The sequence below is a fragment of the Clupea harengus genome, unplaced genomic scaffold (genome assembly GCF_900700415.2).
Source record: "Clupea harengus unplaced genomic scaffold, Ch_v2.0.2, whole genome shotgun sequence".
NCBI lineage: Eukaryota > Metazoa > Chordata > Actinopteri > Clupeiformes > Clupeidae > Clupea > Clupea harengus.
Genome location: NW_024879592.1, coordinates 102,501 through 125,751, shown reverse-complemented (window position 1 = coordinate 125,751; position 23,251 = coordinate 102,501). Strand labels below are relative to the sequence as shown.

Here is a 23,251-nt window from a genome sequence, read left to right as displayed (position 1 = left end):
AATATTAGCTCGCTAAACCGCTTAGCGAGCTACGACGAATACCCCCCTGCTTCTATGGTTGGGCAGTTATGTTGTTGTGTTTAGAAGTTGTGGGCCACAGACAGCGCATGTTGTACTGTGAAAGAGGGCCTTTACGGATCCTGGGTGTTGCAGCGGTCACCAGCCAGTTGTGCTTTTGGATCCTGCTGGACAGGATCTATGGTTGGGCAGTTGTGCTGTTGGATCCTGCTGGACAGGATCTATGGTTGGGCAGTTGTGCTGTTGGATCCTGCTGAACAGGATCTATGGTTGGGCAGTTGTGCTGTTGTATCCTGCTGATCTATGGTTGGGCAGTTGTGCTGTTGGATCCTGCTGATCTAGGGTTGGGCAGTTGTGCTGTTGGATCCTGCTGGACAGGATCTATGGTTGGGCAGTTGTTATTGTTATATTGGTTAGGTTATGTTGCTGGCATGAGGACTCAGTGGGAGTAAGCAGGGTTTTTATCAGCTGAATTGTAGCCTGTGGTTCATTCTGGTGCAGAGTTAAGTTGGGGACCCCCTGACCCCCTCACCCACAAACACACCTAGCCCTCACTAACCATGTTCCAGCAGGCTGACGATTCAATTCAGTTGTGGCGTGGATGGAGTGGCAGCGGTGGTGTCATGAATGACCCAGCACCACACCCCCGATGTCACTGCAGGCAGCTTTGATTAAATGCCCATCAGGGTAAGAAGATGCACCTGAGGGAGTTTGTGCATACCAATGCTGTCTGTGTAATGCAGGGAACTCACTCCCTCTCTTTCTCTCTCTCTCTCTCTTGCCCCCTCTCTCATTCTCTTTATTTCTCTCGCTTCCTGTCTTCTTTTCTTCATTGAATCGCATTCAATTGACCACAGTGAAATTAGCCTGTGTGATCTCTCCATCTATAGTTCATAAGTGACACCATATTCCCACAGTTCTTTTTTACATTCCACTACAAGTCAGAGAAAGAAAGCTGAAGCTTTGTGAGACAAGCATTCTAAGTCTTAGGAAGTGAACACAGCGTCTGACTGGGATTCTGTCACAGTGAAACATCAAATATATGGTAATGAACTTTCACAGAGAAGCAGTTTTAATTCTAAGGACTTTGAGAAGCGGAACATGGATTAAAGAGCATAGAAAACCTAGGCAAGCAAAAAAAATGATGTACAATTTAAGTTTAGTTTTTCTCTCTAAGTCTATTAATACGTCTGTCCATTTGTCTGTCTGCCCACCCTATCCATCACAGTAACTGTGAAAGAAATATGCTATATAATTATTATCATGATATGTGTTGTAGTTTGATATTAGTTTGTTAAATGGAAGTCTCAGATGTTTCTTTGTTCTCATTGAGAGGAAGGATGAGTTTGTGAGAATGTGGGGGTTTTGTAACTCAGAGATGTTAAACTCAGACCTGTCATTTGATGTTTAGGGTAGAACTGAATTAGGAGACCATGTGTTTATGTGAACTCATTTTGAATGTTGTGTTAAAGTCTGGGTTTTGGGGATCTTAGGTAAACATTCTTATCTCTGGGAACCAAGGACGAGATGGTACAACCATGGGAGTGTCATGTCTGTGTTCTGTGATATTTTCTTGAATAAATGGTCAGGCATTTTACCATAGGGGCAGTGTATGGTTGAAGAGTCGTCTGAAACCACTGCACTCCTCTGGGCCAGAGTAAATGTCTGTTATTGATTATATTCTTGGTTGTGTGTGTCTTAATTCTGAGGTTTAATACAGTCCTGGTAAAGGGTGAAAAATTCCCTGACAGTAACTTGAAAACTGCCTTTGATGTTCCTGACAGCAGCCACATCTTAGGAAGCTCATTAGTCCTCACAGGCATTCTGTAATATTTCATCAAAGGTCAGTAGAGCCTGTCAGCAGTGTCAAGTTGTGCCAAGCGGACAAACTCAAACCAAGACCAAGACCAATTGATAAACCAGAGAATGTCAACACTGTGTTTGCACTACAACCAAATACCACATCAGAATCGCTTTATTCAAAGTCAAACTCCTGCGGATGTTTTACATTTGGCGATAGCAGAAGACATAGTGAAACAACATTAAGATAAATATAAGTGAGAAATATCATATAAAAAAATTACTATAAACATGGTGATATTCCACCATGACATCCAAGTATCAAATATTATAACAAGACCCACCACATCACAAGCTGAGGGGCGACTCTTTTTAACATGATCTCTGGGTTGTCTCTGGGTCTTACTGGCTGTGAGGATGAAACCCAGTTTTGTCACAGCAGCACGAGGAGCCAGAGGGATCGTAATCCTCTTGTGCCCCTACGTGAGGGGGGCTAGGGCCGTAATCTTATAATCCTGGGCACAGCCAGTTTGGCATCATCCTTCCCTCAAGGTCATCAGAACTAACCCTCCCCTCTAAAAAAGTGCCTTCATGAATCTCCCCCCCAAAGCCAATCTGAGCCATGCTGCCAGCCAGACTCCACCAAAGACGCTGCCAAGTCATCCTGCTGCAGTCCTGTCTGTTTGATTGATAGACAGCCATTCTAAATGATTCCTTTACAAATAGCACCTGGAATAATTCAATTCTCTGTAATCATATTTAAGATCCCTGCCAAACAGTTTGTCCTTTTTTTTTTTACTTAATCAAATGTATCACTAGCTTGCAAATACATTATATGGGCAGTATTGTGGTTTAGAATCGATGTGCAGTAGTTGAACATGAGCTGTTAAAACTCAGACCAATGGCTGAAGTGACCTTGACTGTGGCAGGGAGAGGTTGACTATGGGAGAGCAGGACTGTGGTGGGTGCACCAACATATGGTGAAATAAATCTCATTTCTCGTTTTTACTCTTTTCTCCTAGAGAGGTGACGAAATGTCATAAATATAATGCTGATGTGTAATTCCTTTTTTGAAAATGCTCATTTCCTCATTCAAACATTGCGTTTAAAAAAAATGAGACATTCTCAGAAAGTATTTGAAAATCTCTCACCTCTCTCTTTTCCATGAAGAGGGTCCTCTCCCAGTCTTCCCTCAGTACGACTTCTCTTCATATAGCTGTATCTCTGAAAATGGAACATTTCTGACGTGTTTCTCTGTTTTTTGTCTTGTCCAATCATCCTCAGACAGAAGTTGCAAATACCTGTCTGCTGAGATGGACCGTGTTTTCTCTCTCGCTTTCTTAAGTGATGATGGCATTTTTGTCCAGAACAGTATTAATGGCTTGTACCTGTGTATGCATGCTTACATAATGGGGAGAGTGAGGGTTCAGGAATCAGCACTCAGGAAACGTCAGCACCATACATACACACATACTGTATATACAGCACATGCTGTCTGCAGTCTGTCTTACATTAATATTACAAGTCGTCCTTGAAGCAGTCATGCATGGAGGCTTTCTCAGCTCTACGTCGTGCATGAATACTTCTGAAACACTCTCCTCCAGCCCAGTGTGCACAGCTGGATCTGCCCTCAGGAAAGGGAGAAAGAGATAGCAGATAACAGAGGGAGAGAACAGCTGATAAAAAGAGAAGAGACAGAGAGAGAGAGACAGAGACCAAACTGAGAGAGAGAGAGAGAGAGAAAACCAAACTGATACACTTCACTAGACCCTGAAGTGCAGATACACTGATATATTTATATCTCCAGAAATAAGTACACCCCCTCCCCCCCTAAATAGAACAAAAGAGAATGGCAGCCAGGTGTGCAGATAGTGACAGGAGGCGGTGACAGAGGAGACAGATGGCAAGGGTGAGAGAGTGGAAAACAGACTGCATATCAGATAGGAGAGAGAGAGAGAAACGTAATTAAGGTCCCTTGAGGGAGAGGAGATAATCGGCCCACAACGGGGACTTGTTGGCATGGCGGTGACGTCAAAAGCTTTCTCTCCCTCTCCTCCCTCCTTCCTTCCCTCTCTCTCTCTCTCTCTGCAGGCATTTAGTGATTGATCAGTGCTGTCTAAACTCAACCCAAGAGGGGAAGAGTAGAAGAAAACTGGCTTTAAGGGCTTGAATGGTGTCGCTATGACCACTAGAAAATTGGAATGTACTATTGCAACCAGTTATGAGTACTATTTTTTCACCAAGGTCTCCAGGTGCACCTTCAATTAGTGTCCAAAATGTTTAGAGTCATAAGCCCTGTCTAGTACCGCACACTTGTGCACTTCAAGCACTGACTTTCAGTGCTTAGGGTGTTCACACTGACAGAACCAGCAGAATTCAGGGCGCTGAAAGTACCCGGATGGCACACTGCAAACGGTAAAAAAATGCAGTGTGAAGCGATGGACACTACTCGCCCTAAACAGGCGCCATCTTGGCTACGTAGCGGAAGAGGAGCCCTTCGGCAGCTTTTCAGTTTGGAAAGTTGGCTGACTGACGCCTCGCAAATCACTTCAACCATTATTGCTGGTTACAATAACTGTGTTATCTGATAGTACAGTGTCTATTTCTCGGTAACTTTAAAAAATCTAAGCGAGAAAACGCCTAAAAGATGTACATTTACATACAAAACACGGCCGTCAGCTGAGTTTGGTCCGCCATCTTTGTTTCAAATTTCCAGTTGGCCGGAGGAAGCTGGCGCACAGATTTATGGGTAAAGGGCTTGCATATTTTCGTCAGTCAGTGTTCCATTTGAGACAACACTAATACAGCGACTGAACGCACAACAGATGTAAGTGCACTGTATTGCAGTGTACTTCGTAAAGTGTTCGGTAATAGCCACACCTATAGACTTAAAGCCAAGATTGGTGCTTTCACTGCATTACATTGCAGTTTATATGATTAGCAGACTGCATATCCATTTAGTGGCAAATGAATAACAAGGTTTTATGACAAAACACAAACACAAAAACAATAGAACAGAGTAAATAGCCATTACAAAAGACTGTTCTGCCAACGGAGACAGGGAGGGAAGAGCTACATAGCTATACTGTACATCTCAGATCACAAGAAAAAAAAATATATATATAAAATATAAAAATATCATATCAAAATAAAAAATGTATTTTAATTCACAGCAATAACTCACTCATGCCTAAAACCGGGCCAATCTCTAACTTTCTAACCTATCGACTCTGAATGCTTTGCCAAGATTGACATGGCACCTGAGCAGCTTCATCACCAGCTGGGATTTAACAGGCAACACATTTGATTCAATAAGGCAGCATTTAGAACACTCTGGGGCAGATGATGTACGTATGTTAGCGAGCGCAGCGTAAACGGCGACTTGGTCAAACGGCAGAAAACTCACGCTGTGCCTTTTCATTTTACAACGAGTGTACTAAACCTGCATCTGATCGTGTAATCAACGGATGCCACCACCCTCTAATTAGCGACACCCACAACTGAAGTTTCATTCAATCACCAGAATGGAATCAGAGAACCGCCGACCGACATCAAAAGGAATCAAAAGTTTAGCGATCAGGAAATATATATACGGTACGTGCTAATAATATGTCAGCAAACAAACAAATAATACAGGGCACTAGTTCTACACCACTCAAAAAAACAACAACAAAAATACTCGGACTATTTGATTCAGTGGGAAAAAAATCAACGGAAGGACAAAGAAGCAAACACAAGTATAGGTTGCTTTTAACATGGTACAAATGAGCAAAACAGGAGGCCAGAATACTGCTTCCATTGTTTGTGGAAATTTCTCCGATTCACATATCGATATAGCTATCTGGTTTACACCAGCTTTTAAAAGGCAGAAAAAGTTTCACGTCAAAACAGACGAGATGTCTCCCGCAGTTTTCAGTCATACAACGGGATACGTAGGATAAATCGCCCCTTGCACTTCGCCCATAATTTACCCCCGAATACATATGCAAAAGTCAATGAAGTGCAACTTGTCATCCTGCAGCAGTGAGAAACCGGGTTTGGCCATTTGGCCTACGTTGTTCTTAGATAAGACATGTTATTTTTGGCGCACCTTGCTACGACATTAGCGGAAAACTGGCGCGTAGGACTTCATCTGCCCATCTGTCTAGCCATCAGAACATTTTGTCTGGTTAAGCTTCACTGGCTTCAGTTGGCCTGAAAAGGAAATCCTATTAGTCCCATGGGAATGCTGCATCGATCATAAGTTCATTTGGGGTCTAATGAAGGTTAATTACACTGATCAACACAGTGGGCCATCAATGTGAGTGTGCTCTCTGTCGCTACAAATTTGTATTTAAAGCCCTCGCCCATAGAACTGAATTGGTTTTAACTATTGTGCCTGTGTGCTTTATGCTTACATTTGCATGTGTGCGCGAGAGTAGCTGAAAAGAAAACGGAGGGTGAGATTGAACGACTATGTAGGTCTTCACTGATGGTATATGAGAGTATGTTTTCATGTGGACTCAGCTGTTGTAAGGGTGGGACTAACACTGATTACAGGTCTAGCTGTGAAGATTCTGAGTGATCTGTCCCAAACGAGACAGGAACATTTAAATGACATTGTTCCAGACACCAATTCCCCAGGCAAATATTGCCAAATCATGTTTTAATGCCTCCCTTGGTATTGGTAAATCCTCTTTCCCCTGGGAGAAATATCCGGAGAAGCTATGACTGTAGCAGAGGGGATTAAGTTTATAGGTCACAGTAGAGGGAAAGTGATGGCAGAGCTAATCCAGCCTGACTTGATAATTACAGAAAAGAATGAGCTATTTACTTTGAAAGCCGGATTTCTGTAAGTCTGGTCGGCACACTCATTCTAAACGCACGGGTGGCCAGATGAAAGCAGCAGAATAAAAACTGAGAATGACACCAATCATTATGAAAACCATTAACATGTAAAACCACCATTAAGACCAGACAGGATCTATGTTGATATGGTGCTCCGTGAAATTCAGTTATTCAGGAGCACTAGAGCACATAAACTGGGTTACTTTCAACAATGCAATGCTGTTTTTGAGTAACTCTCAGTTTGCATGGCCAATTTTAAAGAGTCTACTACAGACTTCCAGTCATCTATCAAACAATGAAACACTTTGGCCGGTGTCAGTTTGAGCTGCTTTGACTTCAGCTTCGGCGTCCATCTTGCTGAGCTTAGGTTACCGGGGAAACAAAACACAACAGCTGCTTCAAGCTCATATAGGAGAGGATTTACGAGTAGGATGGCGGCACAGTCACTTCTGACACACTGGCACGATGCCATAATCAACAGTTCCTCCCCAGTGATTGGGAAATGAGACAGTTGGTCCATCTGCTGGCACAGAGGTGAGACTGCATACGGCTCCTAAGGAGGAGATGCAGCCCAAAAGCTAGAGGCAATGAGATGCAATGAGTTGGACCTCACTGCGCTTGTGCTAATAGACAAGTCAGACCTATACCCTGGTGACTCACACTGGCCTACATCCTAAAGACTGCAAGAGGATAGGACTTCCAACGTATCCACTTTGAGCCTCAGTAATGTATTAGGTGCAGATGATATGGACAATATGCAAAAGAATGCCCAAATACAGCGTAGGAGGGCGTTCATTGTTTTTAAGGTTGTTCCAGACTACTGTACAGCACTAGTTCATAGTGTTCAGCATCTTCAGGTCTAATACCAACACACCGTATCCACCTGAACATGGACTGCTGTTAAGGACTACTGAAGATGGATTTATTGAGCACTGTTCCTTTCCTATGCACCCAGGGTACTGAAAAGCCTTAAGAGTTAAGAGTGTCTGAGCAGTTATCATTTATCAGCATATCATTTTTGCCTATTAGGGCATAACTAATAAATGAACACACAAAAAAAATATTATTTGTATATTTAAGTACAAGTATAAAAATACAACAGATCGGCACACACATATAAATTTACATACATTCCTAAATTTAACGTTTAAAAATAATCAGGTTGTGATTCACATTATTAAATTCACAAGTCTTCATATACCCACTAAAAATGAGTCAGTGCATTCTACTGGGCACTGCTGGTCTGTGATGTGATGAGGTCCCTGGTTCTGAAGACCCTGGAGCATATCACCTCCGCTTTCCCGTCTCCTAGGAGACAGATGTCCAGCACACACACCATGTGCTCCTGTTCAAGCGAAGCCACCGAGCTCATCACCTCCTCTGCACAGGAACAGAACAAACCAGACACGCATGAAGATAGGCCATTAACATGAAGAAGCACATTCATATCAACATTATCAATGTCAACAAAATCAACATTATCAATATCCACAAAATCAACATCAACAAAATCAACATGACATCAACACTAAAACGTACATAAAATAAAAGCTTATGATAACAATACCATAGACAACCGTGAGCACACACGCGCATACATACACACACGCGCACGCACACACACACACACACACACAGCTCCCCACCCAAAACTGCCCTTACCTGGGGTGGGGCGTGGGGTGTCTGTTGATCCAGAAGTGTTCGGAGGAGGGCAGAAGTGACCTGACATGAGGCATGACAGGAGGCTGTTGTCATGGAGACTCCAGGACATGCTGGCTGCCCGGGGGTCTTTTGAGGACCAAACGGGCATAAACAGGGCATCTACTGCCACCTGCTGATTCAGCCCTAAAATACAAGGAAGAGAGGTCAAATTTAAAGTATTTAAATCAACAATTCCAACTAAGGAAAAAAAAAAAACGAGTGAATTTTTCTGGACCACTCAGTGGCAGCGGTGTACTTTACTAAGCTGAAGGTTTCCTAAGCTACTGTCTCTGAGTTCTCTCTCTAAAAGATACTTTTACATTTTCCTCAAAGGCAGATGAATGGATAATGATGGGCATTATTTGACTTTGCTGAACTGCACTTTTTTCTTATGAAAGCCCATAAGCAGTGTTGCACCCTATGTTTCCTACAATGCTGGCCATTTCAGAAGACACTGTGTCTGTGCACTTTCACAAGACACTGTGTCTGTGCACTTTCACAAGACACTGTGTCTGTTCACTTTCAGAAGACACTGTATCTGTTCACTTTCAGAAGACACTGTGTCTGTCCACTTTCAGAAGACACTGTGTCTGTGCACTTTCACAAGACACTGTGTCTGTGCACTTTCACAAGACACTGTGTCTGTGCACTTTCACAAGACACTGTGTCTGTGCACTTTCACAAGACACTGTGTCTGTGCACTTTCACAAGACACTGTGTCTGTGCACTTTCACAAGACACTGTGTCTGTGCACTTTCAGAAGACACTGTGTCTGTGCACTTTCAGAAGACACTGTGTCTGTGCACTTTCAGAAGACACTGTGTCTGTCCACTTTCAGAAGACACTGTGTCTGCGCACTTTCAGAAGACACTGTGTCTGCGCACTTTCAGAAGACACTGTATCTGTTCACTGTCAGAAGACACTGTGTCTGTTCACTTTCACAAGACACTGTGTCTGTTCACTTTCAGAAGACACTGTGTCTTTGCACTTTCAGAAGACACTGTGTCCGTTCACTTTCAGAAGACACTGTGTCTGTCCACTTTCTTCATCCCCTTCAGGGCCACTCATTCACTCCTTACCGTGTATGCTTTGGGTGAAGCAGCAATCACACGTTTCATGGGTTGGAGTAGTCCTACAGCCGCGTCTCTTACCCAGTATGGTGAGGGTGTAGTAGCCGTCGCAGGCCGCGGCTGGGTGGGTGGCGTGCTGCGGCGGGTAGAGCTCGGGGCTCCAGCGGGACGGGTGCAGGTTGATCTGGCGCAGGTGCAGCTCCTGGTCGTCGAAGCAGAAGCCTTCCGCCACGCTCTCCCGGTGCAGACCTCCAGAGGCACGCAGGTGGAAACTTACACGCAGGGTGGACAGAGGGGACAGGCTGCTCTCCCAGGATGCATCTGGGGAGTCGACAGAAGACTGCTCTGCGCTACCCTGGGGACCGGTCCCTGTTCATACAGACAAACACAAACAAAACAAAACAGGAGAGAGTGAAGGGGGGTAACAAGCAGAAATCCAGAAACACAAATGTGTTTAATCGTATGCCAAATATGCCAAATATACTGATTTTAATAGTAGGCTCCTCTGCAAATGCAAAATAACTGACCTTTACAGCAGAAAATAAATAATAATGAGCAACACTGAAATGTTCACCTGTGGCTGCTGGCTGACTGGTTTGCTCTGACGGCTGCTCGTGTTGTTCAGGCGCTTCCTCTTCCTCCTCCTCCTCCTCCTCACTTACCTCTTCATCTTCTGGTGGCTCATCGATGGGACTTTCTCTAAACAGGACGTAGATGAGAGGGATGCAATGGAAAAACAAAAGTCTAGTCAATACTCTGGACTGCAGGACAGCATGATTCTCTGCCGCTGTTTTCCAGAATTGAATATAAACCTATTATAGCATAGTTGGTGAAGTAAGCATTAGAAAAGGCAATAATACACACTGGATCACAGTACTTGGAATCCTAAATCATTAAATATCAGTATACAAAACTGACTATAACATTTAAGATTATATTCCCAACCCTAAGGGGGGCAACAGGGAAGATAAACACAGACACACACACACACACACACAGACAGACATACAGACACACATGATATCATCCAAAAGTTGTTCTCCATGTCCTCAGACAAGAGTCCTCCCACTCACCTCCGTGACAACGCTTGAGCCCTGGTCATGTAGTGGCGTTTCATCTGCCTACGACACAACAGATCAGAAGAGTCTGACAGCAGTAGGCGCCACGCATCAGACACACAATGACACATTCGTTTGGTCCGTTTACATCTAAAGAACGCAAGGGTCCCTTATTTTTCTCTCTCTCTGTTTATGTCCCCAACATCCACCCATCACTGTCTGCAAGGGTGGACCAAACAGAACAACCCCCTGCCCAATTTTGTCACACACACACACACACACACACACACGACACACACACACACACACACAACACACACACACACACACACACACACACGACACACACACACACCTTTTGAGGGGCAGTGCTGTTTTGCGTTTGCGGGGTGCACTGGAGCTGCTGTCAGAGGAGACGGGGGTGTCTCTACCCGTCTGAGGGCCCTCTGATTCCACAGCCGGGGCCAAACTGGTGGAAGCCACACCCACTGATGCTTCAACCTTAAGTAGGGGAAACACCAACGACAAACTCAGCAAACCGCCAAGTTCAATACGATTAAATTGCATTCTTGGCAGATATCATCATCTAGCTACATTTTGAGAAGTTTCCACACATTGCCTTGACTTGTGACTGAAAAGAAAAAACAAGGCATTGTTACTCTTCGTGATGCAGTACCAGGAAACAAATAAAGAAACGAGGGCAGCACAATAACTGGCTGGCCTTAAGGACATGACCTGTGACCTTTACTCTTTAGGCCATGCCCAGCACTTCAAGGTCAGGAGTCCATACTGTGCCATCATGCAGAATGCCTGTGCTCACCTGTTGCTGCGGTGCATTCTGGGTAAGCCTTGTGGTTCCTGTTGGCCAGGTATGGTACTTCACGGCCACGATATGACCCTGAATGATGACCCTCTTATGCTCACGATACTGAAGGCTCTCTACCGCCCCCTTCAGGTCTTCCAAAGCAAGTATCTGGGGCTCTACTAAACCAAGACAGTTGGTTTGAGGCTGTTGATTTAGCGGATTTATTTTAAATAAAGAAATGAATGTGCTGTGTTACTGGAAGCTGCAAAATGTCCTTTACTACCTTACGCACAAAACATATTCCTGTGCGTGCTCCACACACACAGACCACTGTCTTATGAATGATGTACATAATCAAGCCATACTAAAACCATTCAACAAACTAAAAATCAAAATGTATATACTGTGCATTAGGGCTGAACGATTTGGGAAAATAATCTAATTGCGATTTTTTACCAAAATATTGCGATTGCGATTTAATATGCGATTTTTTTTTGTATCCTCTTTTTTTCCCCAACAAAACGTAATGAATGATTTAAATATGACCAACACAATTAGATACATTTAGTGTAAAATATTCTTTCCCACATTTTACATTTTTATTTAACTGTTTTATTACAGAAACAAGAACAACAAATAGGTGGCTTTGCCACTGTGCATTTAAGTAATTTAAAAAAAGTAATTTTAAGTATAAACACTAGGCATGCACTTTTTAAACACTGTGTTCAAAATTTACCATCTTAGAAAAAAAAATGTTTTTTTTTTTTTTTTTTTTTTTTTTAGACCACGTTTTTTAATCGCGAATGTTGCGGTTAGAAAATCGCGTTCTATCATATCGCGATTAAATCGCAAATGCAATTAATCGTTCAGCCCTACTGTGCATACCTTAATACTAAAGGGCATTTTAGTTGCCCTTATATATACACCCATACACCAATGTATTGAGTATCTATCTATCTATCATAAACCCAACTCATGGCTTATCACCTGAGCTCTGGTCTGTGTTGAGGGCCAAGGTGGGCTGGGGATTGGGGCAGCAGTAGTACCCTCCGACTGTGCACTTTGTGAGCATGTCTCTATCCCTCTGCGTTTTCACCCACTGGATGAAGGCCTTCACCTTGGGCTGGGACTGGTAGGGCTGGTTCTTGTGATAGCCTTGAGTGGGAGAGACTACAGTTGATACTCAGGCTTCTCAGTTAGTTCCGCTTCAGCTAAATTGCTTCAATTGTACAAGTTAGTTCCGGTCGAACAATTTATTGTTGATTTCTGATTTGGCCAAGACGCACGTTAAAAACTCTGATGAGACGGGATCTAAATGGTAAAGGCTTATCAACAACATCTTGACACACAGAACTCACATTAATGCAAAGAGTGTCTCAAAACAGCTGATTAAGGTGTCTTAGAAGACCAGGTGCTTATCCAGCAGAAGTTAATCTAATATTAAAGAGTGTCTCAAACAGCTGATTCAGGTGTTTTAGAAGACCAGGTGCTTATCCAGCAGAAGTGAATCTAATATTAAAGAGTGTCTCAAACAGCTGATTAAGGTGTTTTAGAAGACCAGGTGCTTATCCAGCAGAAGTGAATCTAATATTAAAGAGTGTCTCATACAGCTGATTCAGGTGTTTTAGAAGACCAGGTGCTTATCCAGCAGAAGTGAATCTAATATTAAAGAGTGTCTCAAACAGCTGATTAAGGTGTCTTAGAAGACCAGGTGCTTATCCAGCAGAAGTGAATCTAATATTAAAGAGTGCCTCAAACAGCTGATTAAGGTGTCTTAGAAGACCAGGTGCTTATCCAGCAGAGGTGAATCTAATATTAAAGAGTGTCTCAAACAGCTGATTAAGGTGTCTTAGAAGATCAGGTGCTTATCCAGCAGAAGTGCTGGGACACCCTGGCCCTGGGTAAACAGCTTGACTGTCGTAACTCACCTGTGGTGAAGATCTGGGTCTCTGCACTGGACGTTAAGTAGCGATGTGAGCCCGGGCCACAACACACTCTCATCTGGGTGCACACTAGGAGAGCCACTGAGAGGAGGAAGGGAGGGGGAGGAGAGAGATGGGGGGGGGGAGTAAGACAGGGGGCAACAGAAAAGGGAGTGAAAGAATAAGACAGAGGAAGGTCCAATTGGAAGGCAATCAAGAAAAAAAAGACATCAAGTGTCAAAAATTAGGGAGACAGGGGAACAACACCGTGTTTTGAGATCATGATGGATTAGTTTAGGATGAAAGCAGTAGAATTATGAAAGGTCCAGTTGATAATTTACATTTACATTTAGTCATTTAGCAGACGCTTTTATCCAAAGCGACTTACATATGTGCGACTTACAATGTATACACATTTTACATTTACACTGATGGCACACTGCACATCAGGAGCAATTAGGGGTTCAGTGTCTTGCTCAAGGACACTTCGACAGGGAATCGAACTAGCAACCTTCTGATTACTAACCGACTTCTCTACCCACTGTACCACTGTCGCCCCTAATACAGAGAGAAGCAGAGAAAGGCAGGACGCTTACTTGGATGGATACTGTTGAACATATCTGGCTGTGAGGTGGAGAAGATCTCAAGGATAAAGGGAGCGTTTGATGTTCCATCCACGGCGTGGACCCACCGATACGTCCAGAACCTCTCAGGAACTGACACCAGAATGGGAGAGAAACAACACAGAAACCTGCTCAGAAACTTTCCGTCACCAAATCACCAGAGCACTTCACAAATGTCCCTCTCTCTCTCCACCGCCCCTCTCTGCGTACAGGCGTTCAAGAGCGAAAAGCTACGGCCACATTTATGAAGGGTGCTTAGTCTGAAGTAATTTTTTTTGGTCAACATTTAAGCCTTAAACACTTGTTAAACATAGCTTAAATATGCACAGCTAAACAATTATGCCATTTATGTGCAATTCACTAAACTCGTCTTCTATTCGCATAGAAAAAAAAGATGGCCAATAAAGTGCAATACCTGTGTTTGCGCGGCTCCTAACTCGCTCTGTACGTCCAACAAAGGTGACCAGGCCGATGACATCAACAACAGCCTTATCAGCCAAGTTCTCAATTTCGGACCTACACATCAGAGGGAAGAAACTGCCTCAAACATGCAAGTACAGCTGAACATTCTTCATCTTTAACAGATTCAGATAGATGTTTAAGATGAGATGAGATGAGAGAAAGGCAGTTCCTAAACCAGACAGAGTGATGCATGAACACACAGAGCCTCTCTCTAGCACTACATCTCCACTGCATGCCTGTTCAGTAATGACTGATTACGAGTGTGAACCTAGTGTGAAAGAGGTAGGAGACCTCGAGTGTGTAGTACCTAGTGTGAAAGAGACAGGAGACCTCGAGTGTGTACCTAGTGTGAAAGAGGTAGGAGACCTCGAGTGTGTACCTAGTGTGAAAGAGGTAGGAGACCTCGAGTGTGTACCTAGTGTGAAAGAGTTAGGAGACCTCGAGTGTGTACCTAGTGTGAAAGAGGTAGGAGACCTCGAGTGTGTACCTAGTGTGAAAGAGGTAGGAGACCTCAGGTAGACACCACTGTGGCTGCACCTTCCGTGGAGGGATCACAGAAATCACCGCAGTTTCTGGGTTCAGGCTGACCTCTGTAGAGCAACCCATCACAACACGGACACACACACACACACACACACACACACACACACACACACACACACACACACACACACACACACACACAAGATGCGCATATTATTTACTTCTGCACATGAAGATAGAGTGTAATACAGTATTTGAAATGTCTCAACTATTAACAATTTTGTATTATGGAATGTATTAAGCCTACAGAAACTGTAGGTATAACCTGTCTTGATTGTGAACAAAAAGTAACAGTACCGGTGGAGTGGAAGACCATGTGACTGTTGTTCATTTGAGGCCGGGTGCGCTGTTGGTAGGCTTTCTTCAGAGAGTAGCGGTTGAGGTAGAGCTCCGTTCCAACATTGAGCCTGTGGTACCACTCCACACACAGCTCATTCCAGAGAACCATGGATATGGTGCCACTCTGGTCAGCCACTTCGAAGTAGGCCTGGACAGAAAAGGAAAGCAGAAAAATATGACATTTCATAAAAAAAAATGGCATTTGTTAACATAATGTACTGATGTCAGAACTAGATGTGTATATAAATAATCCAGTGAAAAACATCTGAGGGGTGAAAATCTATATGCAAGATTTAAAGCTACAGACTTAGAAGACTGTTGCAGTACAACAAAAGCCTGGTTCTATTTCGATATTTGGGATTACATATAATAGGAAATAGTACCTGAAATGGAAAGTCGGTATTTTTGGTTGGTTTTCCATAGTATCTCAAGCGGGATTTGTGCATTACTCTTACAAGTAGTGGACGGGGGGGTTTCCCTCTGACATAGAAAGACTCCAGATCTGCCACCAGGCAGATTTTTGACACTGCAAAAGAGAAAATCAAGAAATAAGTTTCTTTGCCCTCAGAGAGCAAATAAATATCAACTCTAGAATTCAAAATATTTGCTTACCGTCAAAGAGTACGTCAACTGGCGAATCGTTTGGAGTCCAGACTGTGCCATGCGGATCTTCGTTATTCCAGAGCGAAAGATAATGTTTCCGACCCGCATCGAGGGGAAGGTCCATTTGGATGAAGGAGAGCATTCGAGCATCGTTGTTTGTCCAAACTGACAGAGCATCTAGGTCTTTGGCAGACCGAAAAACCTCCGACACTTCTGAGGTGCATTCGAGGTTATCTATGCGCACAAAACTCTGACCTAACCTCCTCTCGTCATAAATGATCGCAAACTCCACAATACGAACATCAATGCCGCTACGAAGAATATTTCTGTGCAGCAAAGAATGTAGAGTTGTGGAAAGTTTACATTTTACTTTCCATGCCCCATCTGTCACAGTCAGATCGTACGTGTAAACATCGGTACAACTATCGGTTTTAGCGCCAACGTTACTTTGATCTAGATACCTCTGGATAGAAATGACCGCCACATTAAGAGGGTTGTTAATTTTCTGTCGAGTGGTCCTTGATGATTTTAACTGCTCCAATGCTGACAGCAGAGCAGAGTTTTGCGTTGTAACGTTAGACTTACTCAACGGAGTTTGATCTGTCAACTCCATGGGGCGTAATGTTAATACAACATTAGCGAGCAGGGCAAGTTAGCTATCTCTTCCTGTGTAACGTTACAGCTGGCAAAATATTGTTCATGACATCAGCGAGCAAACTAGCTATCTCTAGCCAATTCGTTCCCTATGTACAGCTTTCAAAATACTAGTAGTGACAATTCGTTAACTAGCCTATTCTCAACATGAAAACAGGTTTGCAAAAGATAACAACTTTTCATTCATTTAGTTTCTGCTCTCAATCTCGTACAAGTACTGATTCAGTTGCTTCTTGTTGTTATCGTTAGTTGAAAACATACAATGGCGCCTTTGAACCCGTCATCCTTCTTCGTGATTTTTGTCGTAGAAATGAAGAGGACGCCGTTGAGTGGTTCCACCTACTGGTGGTATGTCGTTTTAACAGTGTTTTACATTCTAACATTCTACATGAATGACCTTTTAGGTCAAAAGTAATAGCCCAAGAAGTCTTTGCTAATTTAAAAAACTGCAGAGATTTGCCCTTCAAATTATACTATCGCTAGTGTCACAAACATACAATAACCATCTACGGTATGTGTGTAGGCATATGAGTGGGCCTTCTGTCACTTCTACACACTGCACATTTAACATACATATTTATTTTATTCCAAAAGATATCACCAATGAAGAGAACTGATGTTTTTAAAAATATTTATTTTTATATACCACATTATCAAGATTGAATAAAAATAATTTAATATCACTATCACAGAATTAATATCCATGGTGTTTCAGAATGTAAACTTTTTATTAATTTCTTTTTAAAACAATATTAACAATATGTTAAAGCTTATTTTGATGGTATATACACAGAGGAAAAGCCATACAATATCATTGACTGTGCAACACCCACTGCTGTATTAAAGAAAAGAAAGACTTCACCTCCCCCAGTAAGACACTTCAATAATTATTCTGTTACAAAATACTTCTGTTTTTTTTTTTAAAACCTTTGAATCATATAATGTATATAAATGTATTTCAATCTATTTGACATCTTATAAAATAAACAACTATATATTCTAAACATTTTTGTACATTCTATATTACAATATCTTCAATGTTTTTTTTCTTCTGTTTCAAATGAACAGAAATGGCCATTCGGGTAGGTCTTGTTTTTCCTAGTCTTCCTCTACCCTGGTACTGCTGGATGCATTGATTAAAATCCCCGTCTGAAAACACTGGGTCACATCACCCCTTCTAATCGCAGAGGCAGAGTGGAGAACACGGAGCCCGAAGGCCTTCAAAATAGAAACCAGAAAACAGACAAAAGCAACAGTAGAGGAGATTCAGGGGCAAATACAGAGTGTGAAAAATAAAGACAAAAGAACAAAAGAGTGCAGCTCCACACAACCATTTCACAAAGAGGTGTTTTAAGAGAGGTATAAAGAGAAAGAGAGAGAGAGAGAGAGAGAGAGAGAGAGAGAGAGAGAGAGAGAGAGAGAGGAATCAGTACCATTGCATTTATAATGCTAAAGCCATCACAACTGACAAACACAAGTAGCATAGATAGACAGGGAGCTTTTTTTTTTTTTTTTACACAAAACCAAATGCACACCACAAAAAAACGTTCCTTTATACAGAAGACTGAAATCAGTTGATGAAGTAGGGGAAATGAGGGCAACTCTGGAGAACTGAAATTCAGTGATACAACACAGAAACAGATATCCAAATGAAAGGTTTCTGTCATTGACACAATTTAAACACTCTCAGTCGTTGAAGGTTTGTAAAAGGGAACCGAACACTCACTGTATTTTCATTCACTTGTGTTTCTTTAACCAAGAAACAGTTATGGTCAGTGAATTCAAAATATGTCTGCATGTAGATGTATAGAGAACACAAACTGACTAGGTGCTATAGGCAGACCTGAGATGTTTTGCAGATCACGGAGGTGCCAGTGTCAAACGAAGAGTTTTAGCTCACAGCAAAAATACAATTTTACAAAAGTGAACTGAATCCACAGTGCTGCTGATCAGAGACACAAGGCCAAAGTGAAGAGCCGTGAAAGGTTTGTGCGGCAAGAGTAAGAAGGGGACCTACTCCGCGGCGATTCAGAGAATACAGTTGGGTGACAAACATGCAAACATCAGCCCTCTCGAAAGCACAAAGATTGATGAAGAATGTCACCAAGAATTTTGTTCTTTATTTCTCCAAGTCCTATTCAAGTTTGGTTGATCTGTCATCACCTGATCAGATATTGTTTTGGGAGTGCTTTCTTGCCCAAATTGTCCAATTTAAGCTTTTAAATTGACCTTAAGATTCAGACACATATCTGCCCCAAGAACATGCACAGAGCAGTGCAGTTTTTCATCTGCATTGTTGTGATGTGTCAGCTAGTCTGAAATTGCGTTTTTGACGACGAGTAATATTGATGACTGAGATGAATTTGTTAATGATCAAGTGTTGAAGCATCTGACGTTGGAAAATATATCGTGTTTTTGTTCATTTGGTCACTAGATTGCATTGTATTGGCTACAGGAATTTGTCTGACCCGAATAAACCATATGACCAACAGATATTTTGCAATACCGCTGGCTATCGACTTGCAAAGTGAAGTCTCTCAACACATGACCTATCAACTATGTCCAAAGTGAAGTCTCTCAACACATGACCTATCAACTATGTCCATGTGGAATGCTTTTGAAAACAGCACCCCCCGAAAGGCTTCAAGGAGAAACCATAGCGTTGTTTTTAGAGTCATGTTCTGGGGACATGTCTGCAGGTGTTCGGAAGAGAGAGGGGAAGCCATGAGAGATGTGGCTGGAACTGAACTGCCCATGCTCAGCCAGCCGTCATGTGGTTTGCGTAACGTTTACACTACACTGTCCCACCCATTGTCAAAGGAATGTAAAGGATACCTTTTTTTCCATACAAAAATACTTTCCATTTAATTTACACAGTACATCGGTTGTATACTACCACGGATCTCGCTCTTAGTATGTCAATACACAGAAACCTATAAGACATTACTTCAAAAAAGTAGAAATTAAACATTCATTTTGAAACTGACATTGCACATAATAAAGGGTCAAACGGCACATACTGTGAATCTTTTAGTGTTTTTTTTTTTTTTTTTGCTGTCGTTGCTATTATGTTTAGGTTTTTTTTTTTTCTTCTTTTCAATTTTTTTTTCACAAAGAGCAGCACCGGTCATCTGAAGTGTGACGCTAAAGACGCTTATTCCTTTGTCTTGACATTCCTTTCCTTTCCTCTAGTCAAATCCCATTTGTTTGTCCACCTTTCTGTCAAAACGTTTCTAAAACTTTACAGTGTGGCCAACCAAGGCTGCTGAATCCAGAGTGCCATTTTGGGACAAAACCTCTGTTTTGGGACGCTATACACTTTAAAAGTGTTCAGCTTTAAAGAGACATAGGTCCTACATGTATCTGTTGGCTCAGTCAACAGTTTACAAAGTTAAAGCCTATATTTTTTCAGCTTGAATACATGGGGGCACACTCAATAAGTGGATTGGTTAAAGGTTTACACATTTCCATTGACAGAATAGTCTTCAGTGACATGTCAGAGTGTTTCTGGAAATAATGCTTTTCCAGACTGGCTGGATGCCTAAAAAGTGCCACTGTGTGTAGAAGTGTGTAGAAGTGTGTAGAAGTGTATAAAAATGAAATTCTGTGATTGTCATTTACATCAATTGTCTCTGATTTAGTTAACCTGGCTTGTTCCTTGACAGCAGAAAGGGAGCATATTCAAATCCTGATCCCACAAACACAAAAACACACACACACACACACACGCACGCACGCACGCACGCACGCACGCACGCACGCACACACACACACACACACGCACGAACGCACACACACACACACGCACCCAGAAATGGTGCATCCCAACAATTCCGAAAGAGTACGTTAAATAAGCTCGTACAAATAATGATGAATGTGCTTCCAGTCTCAATGTAAGTTTGAGTCATACATTATCAATAATAACTATAGCATTATAATCGTGTAATACTGAGAGAGTTGCATTCAAACCACCAGAAAAAAAACTGCAGAGGTGTTGTATGATATTCTGCACTGCACCTGGCCTTGCGCCTACAGTGTGTGCATCATCATCATCATCCACACAAGCTGATCGTTTTCTATGCTTGAATATGAATAAAGGGACCATTTGAAAAGCTGTCTTGTGGAGACATGTTTGTAAATAAATCATGTCGTCAAGGAGCCTCACTATTTTGTTTTCCTGTTTGTTGGGCAGTTGCTTGTAGGGATGCATCGATGCCCCAGATACCCTCAGAGTGAGTACGAGGGGTGAGTACTTCCCCACTGCTACTAGCTGTTTCCAGTAGGCAACTCTGATAGGGCAGCAACAAATGACAGAATCCCTCCTGACCGCAGCCTTGAGTTTAACGTAAATGTTGCCATGTAGTGGTATCAGGGAATATTTATGGGTACGAGGATGTCGCCAGGTACTGGTATCGGTGCATCCCTAGTTGCGTGTATGTTGTGTGCTTCATGTTTTGTTTGAAGTGACAGGCCACGCACTGCAATCCAGGGTAACAAGGACTGGAATGGGAAATGGCAATCTCATCCCATAATTCAATCTCATCCCATAATTTGGAGACAAAATGTTTCCTATGACTTGTTTCCAGGTTACCTGGAACCTGGTTTGAGTGTAGGCTGCAAATGCATCTCTCTTTGACCTATAGACGATCCTATAGATGACACCTCAGTGATGTGTTTTACTGCAACATTTCCAGGGGCAGTGATGGAACATGATAGATGACCCAAGGCAAATAGTAAGGGTGGGGATTCCTCTTCCTCATCTCTCTTCCTCACAACTGATTGTCTAGACTGGAGTGGAGTCTGTCAGGTCTGCTAAGGGGTAGACAGGGCTGGCAGTGATCTGATTTGTGTTGGCGTGTGACTTTGCATCTGTGCAGATGAGAACTAGGGGATTTTCTAATGCTGTAATGGGGTGTGATTAATAGCCGTCATGTGATCTGTCTCATCTCCTTTCTGTGCAAGTTCGCGATCCGTACAATCAACCAAACCAAACCAAACATTTGATTCTTTGTTTGTTTCTTTAAAAGTGACATCTTGATGTTGCCATCGCTCTCCTATCATTGTTTCCTTTTCTTTCTTCTTAGGCTTGAGTTTTGCCTTTCTGTCAAACATCAGCATCAGAGAGGAGTCTACGCTCTCTCACTGTCCCCCCCCCCCCCCCCCCCCCAAACCCCACCCGGAGCACCAGAAAACAAGAAGCACCACCCTCTGCACACCTGCAAAGCAAGCCACACCCATCTCCAAGATCCTTTGCATGGAGCAGCCATGAAGCCTGCGAGTGTGGCAGCCCCCCCCCCCCCCCCTCCCCCCCTGCATCCTTGACAACACAGGGCAAAAGGGCATCCAGGGGATGAGTCTCTCAGGTCACAGGGCAACACCGTGGAAACAACTGGACTTTGGCTTCCTCATGACATCGGTTTGTTGTAAGGGACAGCACGTTTGTCTTTATCCTCTACGGAGTAGAGTCCAACACGTCTTCTCGACTCATTTAGTTTGTTTTGTTTTTGTTTTGCCAGCATTCCTTCACCCTTCACCCCTCACTCCTGGCTGAGTGCTCCATGCAGTCTTAAGCCCCTCCTTCCCCAGGAGGCGTGGCTACCTCTGGAGCAAGTTCCTGAAGTCTGATAGGCTGCCTGCTTGAGTCTGGGAATGGTGTTGTTGTTGTTGTTGTTGTTGTTGCTGCTGCTGCTGCTGCTGTTGCTGTGGCTGTTGCTGGATGTAGCTCACGGCACCTTGTTGTGGGACGTTAGTGGTGTGGAAGAAGGCCTGAGCTTGGCCACTGTGTAAGAGACCTTGGGGCTGCATCTGTGGAGAGACGAGGAGACAGAGAAAAGGCCACGTCATATACGAGAAATACTTCAGGACGTATTTCACATGTGTCTCATAATATAACCTGCTATTCATCTATATGGTTGTTGTGGAAGGACTGGTTGGCTCATTAGTGCTTCTTCATTACACTATTAATACGACAACCTATAGATAATAGATAAATAACATTAACAGGTAACAGTAATACAACTAGCAGTGGCATATTATTACTCCTAGTATTATTACTCCTATCATTATTATTACTCCCACAAAGCAGACACAATCAATTGTGCTGGAACTAGCAGCACCTCTTTCACTACTTTGACATTCTCCTCCATCTCTGTTGTGGTCTGTGAAGCTCTGATGTGTCAGTGATGATCTCTCCCGAATGCTCTTACACATAAACAGACTCATTTCCATTAACACTCTTCTCTCGGAGTTGTCTGGACTACCTTTGAGAAAAGCCCTTTGTGTATTTTTTTCCTTTGTGTGTTTTGTTTTGTTTTTCCGTCATGCTCCACATCACTAAACTCGGAGGTGACAGTGCTTTTGATTTCCTGGTGTGTTAGATCTCCTTCAGAGAGCTTTTACGAGAGGGGTTTCAACATAAGTGGACAGGGGCAAAATAATCAGCATCCCCCACACAAAGACTCTCCTCTCTTTCTCTGGCTCTCTGTACTTCTCTCTACCCCACACACACTCCATAATAAAGGTCCATCATTTATGCGTCAGAGTGCCAGAGGGATGATGTAGAAGAGATGTTTTCGTAAGTGTGGTTTGCTGTCTGGGGGTCAGGAGCGATGTAGGCGGTCATGGCCCACGCCTTCATAAACAAGTAGGCTACTAATATCTAATTCTGTTTCTATCATCGACAATGAAAGGCATGGAATATTAGCCCATATGCCCTGTTAACAGATAAATTAGCGCATAGTGGCACATAGACTGAAGACTTCAGGCAATACAATGCCACAAACCAGTATTATGACACGCACACGTTAATGTGAATAATCCATGTTTG

The 23,251-nt window shown here is 42.9% G+C and overlaps 2 protein-coding genes across 3 annotated transcripts in view; both read right to left on the bottom strand.

Annotated features, from left to right (window-relative positions):
- Positions 1-7,497: 7,497 nt before the first annotated feature.
- Positions 7,498-16,869, bottom strand: LOC122129118 (RPA-related protein RADX-like). Of its 2 annotated transcripts, none has more exons than XM_042704161.1 (15): positions 15,781-16,869; positions 15,552-15,694; positions 15,127-15,316; positions 14,774-14,876; positions 14,240-14,340; positions 13,798-13,917; positions 13,208-13,303; positions 12,267-12,434; positions 11,295-11,458; positions 10,830-10,975; positions 10,490-10,537; positions 9,991-10,115; positions 9,498-9,785; positions 8,308-8,490; positions 7,498-8,025 (listed from the first exon to the last, which is right to left on the bottom strand). In XM_042704161.1, the coding sequence occupies exons 1-15, from the start codon at positions 16,382-16,384 to the stop codon at positions 7,871-7,873; spliced, it is 2,634 nt and encodes an 877-aa protein (XP_042560095.1). In that variant the 5' UTR covers positions 16,385-16,869; the 3' UTR covers positions 7,498-7,870. The 2 variants fall into 2 exon arrangements, with proteins under 2 accessions (XP_042560095.1, XP_042560096.1); XM_042704162.1 differs by having other exon boundaries at positions 7,500-8,025; positions 11,295-11,455.
- A 4,871-nt stretch (positions 16,870-21,740) lies between these two features.
- Positions 21,741-23,251, bottom strand: part of LOC122128535 (neuronal PAS domain-containing protein 2-like) — a 31,415-nt gene continuing 29,904 nt past the window's right edge. Inside the window, 1 exon segment of the mRNA XM_042704160.1 lies at positions 21,741-22,230. Within this exon segment, the coding sequence (XP_042560094.1) occupies positions 22,021-22,230 (210 nt within the window). The 3' untranslated portion in view covers positions 21,741-22,020.

Bases quoted from the DNA above. Each gene is read 5' to 3' on its own strand.
- LOC122129118 (XM_042704161.1), bottom strand. From the start codon at position 16,384: ATGGAGTTGACAGATCAAACTCCGTTGAGTAAGTCTAACGTTACAACG. The intron at 14,877-15,126 runs GTACTGTTACTT...GTTGCTCTACAG, and splicing joins CATGGTCTTCCACTCCACCG to AGGTCAGCCTGAACCCAGAA. The intron at 14,341-14,773 runs GTACACACTCGA...TCTGATGTGTAG, and splicing joins TCCTACCTCTTTCACACTAG to GTCCGAAATTGAGAACTTGG.